At 41.2% G+C, this 10,162-nt stretch overlaps 1 protein-coding gene across 1 annotated transcript; it reads left to right on the forward strand.

Annotated features, from left to right (window-relative positions):
* Positions 1-27: 27 nt before the first annotated feature.
* Positions 28-3,790, forward strand: LOC139454556 (single-strand DNA endonuclease ASTE1-like). Its single transcript, XM_071236344.1, has 2 exons — positions 28-83; positions 831-3,790. The coding sequence occupies exon 2, from the start codon at positions 853-855 to the stop codon at positions 3,121-3,123; it is 2,271 nt and encodes a 756-aa protein (XP_071092445.1). The 5' UTR covers positions 28-83; positions 831-852; the 3' UTR covers positions 3,124-3,790.
* The last annotated feature ends 6,372 nt before the right edge of the window (positions 3,791-10,162 follow it).

Consider the following 10,162-nt stretch of genomic DNA (forward strand, 5'->3'; position numbering starts at 1 on the left):
AGGGAGAGCACTCTCAGCACTGGTTCCCGAAAGACTGAAAAGGCGTGACATGTGGATGGCCGCTGACAAGGTTTTGCCTCTGTGTACGTATTGATCTTCTAAATGGCATTTTAAATGGTATAAGAATATCCGTTAGAATCCCGTTCGTGGTTCTAGGCTACAGCCACATACAAGTTTTACTGTCTATTTATCAGCGTACAATACGTCATGCGGTAACTTCTATTCATCAGACACTGAGAGGTTAACCGCAAATGTAAATGATTCTGTTTCCAATTAATTCTTATTTTAAATTCTTTAAAATTAATTCAGATGTATTTTCATAATTCTGCAAAACCAAACTATTATATTAAGAGTTTCAACATGTCATGTGTCTTGTCTATCATACAGTACTTATGGATATTTTGGTAATAGTTTATTCAATGGTGCATTATAATTAAAAAGTATTAGTCAGGTCATCAAAGTTTACTGACACTTTAGAATGGGTTAAACATGAAGGCGTCAAGCCAGAGACAAACATTTCACCTGTAAGTTTTGTCATAGGAAACTTGAAAAATGTCATTGTTGTTGATGGAAACATGTTAGAATTGCCACTGTTAATTTGATATTGGTTCGCATTTTTCACTAAAATACATTCAAGATGCTATTTAGATTGTGTATAGACTGTTCAATGACTGATACCTTAGAATGTCCTGTTCTATAATTTCAGCTACGCCACTGTTAATTTGATATTGGTTCGCATTTTTCACTAAAATACATTCAAGATGCTATTTAGATTGTGTATAGACTGTTCAATGACTGATACCTGAGAATGTCCTGTTCTATAATTTCAGCTACGCCACTTTCCAATCAATAATGGGCATCCGAGGCTTCACAAGTTTTGTTGACAGCAACAACAATCGACTCCTTCAGGATCACAACCTGCACTGCACAAGAGTTGTGATAGATGGAAACAACTTCTACCACTTCCTGTACCAGTATCTGCATGTCAAACACCATTATGGAGGAGACTATGATGTCTTCTATAAAAAGGTCAAAGAAATATTTCAGATGTTTGAAGAATGTGACATTAAACCATTTATCGTCTTTGATGGAGGATATGAAGCAGATGGGAAAAAGTTAAAAACAACACTCACTCGAGCCAAAAACAGAATTCATCTTGCAGGATTTATTTCTCATGGAGGTAGAGGAAGGATTTTGCCTATCTTGGCATACGAAACCTTTAAGACTGTGTTGGTTGACATGGGAGTTCCGTATATCGTGTGTGACTTTGAGGCTGATAGTCAGATTGTCAAGCTAGCCAACCATTGGCACTGCCCTGTAATGAGTAATGATAGTGATTTTTTTGTGTTCGATTTGAGAGGTGGTTTCATACTGTTTGACTATGTAGATTTTCGATTAGCCTCCCCAGAAGACCCGCAAACTGGCAAAACCTACCACTGCTTGTCTGTCCAGTTGTATCACATCGACCACTTTGCTAAAGAGTTTCCAGGATTTGATAAAACTTTATTGCCTGTCATTGCAGTCCTTCTAGGGAATGACTTCATTGAGTCGTCATTATTTGAAAACTTTTTCCACACCCTGAAATCAGCCTGGTCTAAATCTCTGCCGCAGAGACATCAAAGGCTGGCAGCCATATTGAGCTGGTGTGAGGACTACAGGTCTTGGGAAGATGCCGTGGAGAAGATCCTCACATATGTTCCGAAAGAATCAAGAGACAATCTAAGACTGCTCATTCACAGATGTATCAGATTCTATATAGACTTGGAGGAGTCCTTCAGTTTGAGTGACTTCTTTGATAGTGATAGTAACACTGCGTTGCAGCAGCGGACTGATGAGATAAAGAGTTATAATGGCAGCCTATCTCCATCCTGGTTCATCAGTGCTCATCGATCTGGTGCAATCCATCCGTTTTTTCTCAACACTGTGGTGCTTCATCGGAATGTTCTACTGACTCAGGTGGAAAACATGAAGGTTGCTTCCTCGTACTCCACTTCTGAAAGGATTAGACAGGTCATGTACGGCATTCTTTTGAAGGATGATTCTTGTACTCCGATTGATAATCTTTCTGGTCGTAGCCAGGATACACATGTCTTGGAATACACGCGAGATGAGAGTAAGAACCTGAAGAAGACTCTTCTTGAATCTATCAACTCTTTACCAAATTTTGGCCAACTTCCAGGACTATCTCAGCTTGGAAACATTTCTACTGGGCAGCGTGTAGATATGATACTTGAGGTTCTTTCTGTTCCAAACACTTTCCTAGAACTGTGGTCACCTCCTCTGCAGCTTCTTGCATGTGTGATTGTGTACTGGATTCTTCAGTCCCAACCCAGAGTGACAAGGTATCATTATCACGCCTTACTTGTGTGCATAATACTCCTACAGTCAAAGACAAGAATTCGTCAACTTAAGCAGAATTCTAGACATTACAAACATGAACAAGAAACAGACGAAGTTTCAAAGGATGATATCTTAAGTTCAACATCTAATGAAGGATTAAGTGATCCAAAGATGCAGTCCAAACAGTCCTGCCAAAAGGCAGATCCCATCTCACAGATATGTGTACAGTCAGCTTGTGAGAAGGCAACCGAGTCACAGCTGACACAGTTTCTACAGAAGGTTGACAAACACCATGCCAAGTTTGCTCCTGTCACCAAGTGCAGCCCAGTGGAGTCTGCCATCACTCATGGTTCATCTCAGTTCCAGGCCTGTCTCCTGGACTGTCTCCATCTCAACCAGCTGCTGCAGAGTCCCCTGGAACATCCCCGACCTCACACCTTCTTCAGTGGGGTCTTCCTCTACAACTTCACCAAGGAACTGAGGTCAAGGTCAAAACCTCTTTCCTACATCAGTGACATTCTTGGACCGAAGTCGCCCATGTCAGCTGTCTTCACTCAGATGGAATCTTTAATTTCTAAACACATTGGGGAGGATTGTTTTCAGGAAACAGGAACAGGGAAGAAGAACTCCAAGAAGAAAGGGAAGAAGAAGGGAGACAGGAAGAAGACTGACTATGCCAAGTCTGATGTGTGCTCTGAGAACTCAGACAATGATCTGCCCGAGATGGTGCAAGCAGCGTGTGAGCTGGACAATAGGTTCAGCTGCCTCCTCCTTGATGTTTGAGGATGGAGGCAGAGTGGGCATGGTAGGGGTTGTCACAAAAGTTGAAATTCCTTTTATATAGTAGGTGTCTCGTTGGGAATCCCATTAGTTTCGAACATTTTGTAAATTGTATTTAGTGATCACTGATGTATTTGAGAAATATCTGTTTGTTTTTCTGACGCTTCTTACGTGCATTCAGTTTGTTCAGCGTAATCAATGGCATAATTCTCAAGTTTTTATTTCCTGCATTATAAATCAACAAAACAGGTATTTTTTATTCTTGTCTGAATTGTGAATTGTATTGACATTGAACACTACAATGAAAGACTTATCACAATTTGAGGATTATTTTCCATGTTTTAGGTAGGTGGATATTCATGATAGTCGGGTGGTCAAATCTAGATTTAAATTTTTATGCTTATGTTTTTAAGCTAGCTGTTGATTGCGGACTTTTGAGACGATCCGTATTGACTCTCTAACAGTGAAATGATACAAAGTATCTTATTATCCAGCCCCTAAACATACCTCTGGGGGCATGCTGTTCCCCTTCTACAGGCGTCTTTATGTCACCCATTGTACATATACCCCTATGTTAACCTGCCAGTGGGCTCCAAACAGATGTGTCCCCTTTCAGTAACCATGACAACCGTTGTCATGGTACTACAGGGTTGTTGTTACCAGTGTTACATATTTTTGGAAAATGTTATTGTGTAAATAAAGGAAACTGCACAGACATATTGTTTGTTTTTCTTTTATCGTTATCATGTACTTGTGCGTGAGACTGCAGTGCTATGGCTGACCACTTCTAGGACCCACTTGCATTGGACAACCTTAGATATAATCATATAGACATTAAAGCGTGACTTCCCTTGACAATGCAAACAGATGTGATATTGCTGACCTTCTTCAGGTCTGATCACACATTGCAGGCTGCAGTGACAGCTGTGATATTGCTGACCTCCATCGGGTCAGATCACACATTGCAGGCTGCAGTAACAGCAGTGATATTGCTGACCTCCATCAGATGTGATCACACATTGCTGGCTGCAATGACATCTGTGATATTGCCAACCTCCATCAGATGTGATCACACATTGCTGGCTGCAATGACAGCTGTGATATTGTTGACCTCCATCAGATGTGATCACACATTGCAGGCTGCAGTGACAGGTGTGATGTTGCTGACCTCCATCAGGTCTGATCACACATTGCAGTCTGCAGTGACAGCTGTGATATTGCTGACCTCCATCAGGTCTGATCACACATTGCAGGCTGCAGTGACAGCTGTGATATTGCTGACCTCCATCAGGTCTGATCACACATTGCAGGCTGCAGTGACAGCTGTGATATTGCTGACCTCCATCAGGTCTGATCACACATTGCAGGCTGCAGTGACAGCTGTGATATTGCTGACCTCCATCAGGTCTGATCACACATTGCAGGCTGCAGTGACAGTTGTGATATTGCTGACTCCATCAGGTATGATCACACATTGCAGGCTGCAGCGACAGCTGTGATATTGCTGACCAATCCCTAAGCCTAATATAATAAACCAGCTAATCAGGCTAACTCCTATATACCAATTTACTTAACTTCAAACTAATGTAAAGTAATGGAATCTATGGTTAAAAACAGACTACAGCATTACCTAACTCAAAATAACATCATAAACCAGATCAAAGTGGTTTCACTCCTGGCCGCTCAACCTTAGATAACCTCGCCCGTTTAAAGCAGGACAACTCAGCAAACAATATACTACAGGCATCTTCTTAAGACTTCTCCAAAGCTTTCGACATGGTATGGCACGACGGGCTAATACAAAAAAACTACAAAAAATAGGACTCAAAGGTCAAATAATAAACTGCATCCAGGACTTCCTAAACAATCGTAAAATAACCGTGGGTATAGACCACACGCTATCGGACCAATGTCCCCGAGAAAATGGCACTCCCCAGGGCAGTATCCTCAGCCCCACACTCTTCAATATAATGATAAATGATCTATTCGAGGGCCTATCCCCTAAAATAAACACATCTAAATGCCACTAAATCTACGTAGGGAACAATTAACACTAAATTTCTGGGCCGCGTCTCAATCCAACCCCCTAATCCAAAACCTAATAAACAAAAATATCAGCCCCAAAAACCAAGCCCTAGCTCGAAAACACCCTCTACTTACTCCAATATCCCAAAGAATAACCAATTCATAAAAGAACACCAAATAAACAATCTTAAACAAAACTATAAAAAATCAAATATCTTCACCCCAAAGCTTAAAACACCCAAAATAGACATAGCACTAGCTAGCACAATAAATAAACAAACCGACCCAAACATAGCAAAAACCACCACACTAGCATACATACATGAAAATTGGCCAAATTGGTGTCACATTTACACAGACGGATCCTCAGATCCGACCTCCAAATACACAGGTTTCTCGGAGTCCACATCACACAACCAACTAAAGCCACACAATCCTGCCGACTCCCAAACAATCAATCAATATTCACGGCCGAACTAATGGGCATGGCCTCAGCCCTTCATAATCAACAATCTAAAAAACAAACAAAAATCCTAATACTTACCGACTCGCTCAGTGGACTACAAGCCCTCCAAAATAAAAACACCAAAAACCGCCCTGAACTAATAAATCAAATACTAAAAAGCTCAAACGATTTAACTAAGGCAGGCAAACAAATAGTATTCATTTGGATCCCCGCCCATGTAGGAATATACGGCAATGAAAATGCCGATAAAGCAGCTAAACTATCCCTTACAATTCCAGAAATAAGCTTAAACCTACCCATCTCCAAATCAGAAATTAAAAGTGTCAACAAACAAATAATCACCCAAAAATGGCATAACTTATATCTAAACTCAAATAGCCAAATCAAAAAGGTTCTAAAAAAACCCTAACCAAACCAAAAAATCTACATTTGTCCCCAAAAAATCGACAGAGTAATCACTAAACTCCAAACAGGACATACCAACCTAAATAACCACCTCAAAATAATAAAAAACACGCAACAGGAACCTGCCCACATTGCAAACAACAAGAAACCCCAGAACACGCACTCATACACTGCACCCACTACCTAACACGCCGAACTACACTACAAACCACCCTAAATCTAAATAAGGCTCTTACTCTAGAAGCAATCCTAAACCCACAAAATAAAATAGAAAAATTCAAAGCCTTAGGCATATAATTAATCAAAACAGGACTAATAAATCGCATTTAAAACCCCAATAAACTACCCAAACCAAACCACATAATCAAACTAAGAAACTTCCATACTCTGCTCCCTTAGTTCGTCCCCCAAACCCTCTTGGCATTTTTTCCAAATCTCAAAATGTCCAAAATTCTATATAAGCAACCACTAAAACACCCCTACTGGATTGCCAAACAACTTTTTCCCCTTTTCGGAAACACTGGCCGACCGGGCCCGTGTGCGAAATACGCTGCAGTCGGAAGGCGCACGTAAAATCTCCAATATAAGTAAGTAAGATGTTACAGTAGTGAGATATACTCGTATTTTAAGTAGGGATACATTTTCACTCAGCACTCTCAGCGGCTTGAAGTCACGCGATAACGAAACTCACCGCCCTAAAGAAACGCGAGCCATAGAAACATATAGAAAAGGCTAGGCCTGGATGTTGTGATTCCTGAAAAAGGCTGTTAGTCTTCTCGTGTGAGATCTGGCGTTGTCTTGATGGGAAATTACGTTCACTAGCAGCATAATGGGAAGGACTTGTGGCCAAAGAATCGCATCCGTGTAATGTTGTGCCGTTAAATTCTCACATCATCACATCACCACCACCAAATTTGTCCACTTCCTGTATGCAGTGTCGTGCATTAAGTTCACCGTGACACCTGTAAACACGACGTCTTCCATCCGCACGGCGAAGCATAAAACGTGACTGTCACTAAACCTAACTTGTCTCCATCGCAGTTGAGGCTATGCTCTGTGACCTTGACACCATTGACGTCGCCGCCGACGATGTAGTTCCGTCAAAATGACAGCTCGAACTGGTCGAATACCCTCGCGCAAACGGTTCCTGACAGTCTGGACTGATATCCTACGCAATCCTGGTATTGTCAGTTGTAGAGGTGGCCGTGGTGGTTCTTGGAAGTAGGTGCCGTAGCCGTATGAATCTGTCCTGTGCTCTAGTTGTGATACGTGGCCGACCGGATATGGGAAGGTCACGTGCTGTCTAACGTGGTTGTGTTTTGCATTTTTTTCATCCTTTCACCAAATGTCTGCAGTACCTCATTCTTTCCACACAAATCAATCCCAATCCTTGCAGAAATTACCAAATTTGGTATTAATGTTGCATGGATGTCGGCAACACTCTGTCAGATATTTACTGATGTCGGCAACACTCTGTCAGATATTTACTGATGTCGGCAACATCTGTACGGCAATATTTACGATTTTACTTCTTCTGCGTTCCTTTTTTCGCAGAGTATATCACCTAATGTAGACTTCATTGGGAGTTGGGAGTGTTTTCACGTACAGTACATTCTGGAGCTACACACGTCATCTCTCCGTATGGAAGCAGCGGTCAATGAAGACATATCATGTCAAGTCAGTTACAGACAGTTGCGATAGAATGAAATTATGTTAATGTTCACACTGACAGACAGTCTGGTCTGAATACTGATATACCTAACTTCTTTTATATTGTCAATGTATTAGTCATTTGGACACTCGGAATACACGATTTCATTTCTCCGTTTGTTGTTTAACGCTGCACTCAGCAATATTCCAGCTATATGACGGCGGTCTGTAAATAATCAAATCTGGACCCGACAATCCAGTAATTGACATCCAAGTTTGATTGGAAATGTAGGATCCTTTTTGCTTTTTTCACGTTTTTTATTTTTTTGCTCGGTTTCTTGCAATTATTCGTAATAAGCGACAGCGTGAGAAACTGACTTTGACATGAGAACAAGATGGGCTATTATAAGAATGGCAGACTCGTCATTGTGGACATGCCAGCTACTACTCTGGAAGGTCATGAGAATCAGTTGTCGGCTCCAGTCGCAGATCGCGACTCAAGTGGAACATCGTCAACTGTGGATCAGGAGCGGGTGCTGCCGTCGAGGTCGAAGGTTATGCAAAAGCCTATCTTACATTGCAAGGAATATAGAAGATTTAACCTTCAACCTGTCCGACATTGGCTTTGTTTCTTTTGTACCTGAACATGACATTGTTTCTTTATATTAAACATAGTCAATAGAAAATTACCAGCCACAAAAAGGTCTGGAGTCCTGGAGATATTCGGGAGGTATACTTTTGATAAAATATTACCTGGTAAGATATGTTATTAATGTTCGATACAGAGAACATGTTATTACTATTCTGTTGGATAAAAGTAGGTTTGGTTTCGGTAGCGCTACATTATGTGTGTTTACATATATCCAGCCGGAGAAATCGACCTGCTGTGACAACAAAGATAGACAAAATGGGGTAGAGATTTTGCTGTATTTTTTATTGAGTACACTGTAAGAGTACCCAGCTGTTTCTATCATTGTACTTGGATTTGTTTGTTTATTTGTTTGTTGTTTAACACCGCACTCAACAATGGGTTGCTGAAGAGCTATTCTACCCCGGATCTTCACGGACTATGTGGAGAAGGATGTTATTCACCATGCTGAAAGTAATATTTACTTTGTAGAGTTATTTACACAATTTGAGATGGAAAGATATTCATGTGATAAATTACTAAATACCTTTGAAAACTCTTTTGAAAATGTGTTCAAATTTGAACATACATATTGTCAATGGAAGATTTGGAACTGACTATCAAATCGGTGACTGTACATTTATTGGGCATTTAGTGAGTGATGAGTTGGTTTTAACTCCGCTTTTAACAGTATTCCAGTTATATCACGGCGTGGCAGCTGAACGTGGGAGGAAAGCCCGAAGTGATGCAGGCCTCAGACGTTGACGGCTTCGATGAAACCCCGACCCGTGAAGATCTGTGGAAGAATAGGTCTTCAGTAACCCATGCTTGCCGTACAAGGTGACTATGCTTGTCGTAAAAGGCGACTAACGGGATCGGGTGGTCAGGCTCGCTGACTTGGTTGATGCATGTCATCGATCCCAATTGCGTGGATCGATGCTCATGATATCAATCACTGGATTGACCGCCGTCAATGGGATGTAATATTGGTGTGCGGCGTTAAACAAAAAAACCAAACCAAAATCGATGAAACCCACGAGCACGGGTATGGTGCTGACAAACCTAGCAACATAATCGGGGCGAAACGGGATTCGAACCTACAATCAAAGGTTTCTGGTGTGCCCAAGGGAAGCAACTCTGCACAGCGAATCGCTGCGCTTTAGACGAATGGGCCACCCGTGCCCCCTATTGGACATTTTGGGTGTAGTTCTGATATATATTATTGTGGGACATGTGACATGTGACACGTGACATGCAAGAACTAAGAATTGACGTATCAGGATTCCCAATCACCAGATCCGAACTTTGAATAATGTAAATATTTTTACATAAAGAGTGATTTTTACATTAAGGGTTGTAACAAGAGTTAACAAGTCGCCCGATCCCTTTAGTCGTCTCTAACGACAAGCATATTCGCCTTTTACGACAAGCATATTCGCCTTTTACGACAAGCATGGGTTGCTGAAGACCAATCCTACCCCGGATCTTCACCGGTGGAAATACAAGAAAACAGAATCAAAATCGCGATAGCACCGAGAACAAGCAAAAACAGCCGAAATTTTATGCTGTATAGTGTTCCGTCCATATTTCTGTTACTTCCTGCTCATCACGTCTCTGCCGGTTCCATCCACATCATCTAAAACAGAAAACTTTTCAAGTTTCAAGACTGATATCACCATAGAAAAAGAGAAAAATATCTGTATGTGTCATTTATTTCCATTAAGAATACAACTCATTCAAGAATGCGGTCATCCCACTTAAGGTCTTCCAGGCTTAGGGCATCTATTGGCGTCTTCCTTAAGAGCTCATGAGATAAACACGACGACAAACAAGCATTTCCATAGTCGTAGGACATCTCAACTAAAAGT

The sequence above is a fragment of the Haliotis cracherodii genome, unplaced genomic scaffold (assembly GCF_022045235.1).
Source record: "Haliotis cracherodii isolate W230 unplaced genomic scaffold, xgHalCrac1.p SCAF_10, whole genome shotgun sequence".
Lineage (NCBI taxonomy): Eukaryota > Metazoa > Mollusca > Gastropoda > Lepetellida > Haliotidae > Haliotis > Haliotis cracherodii.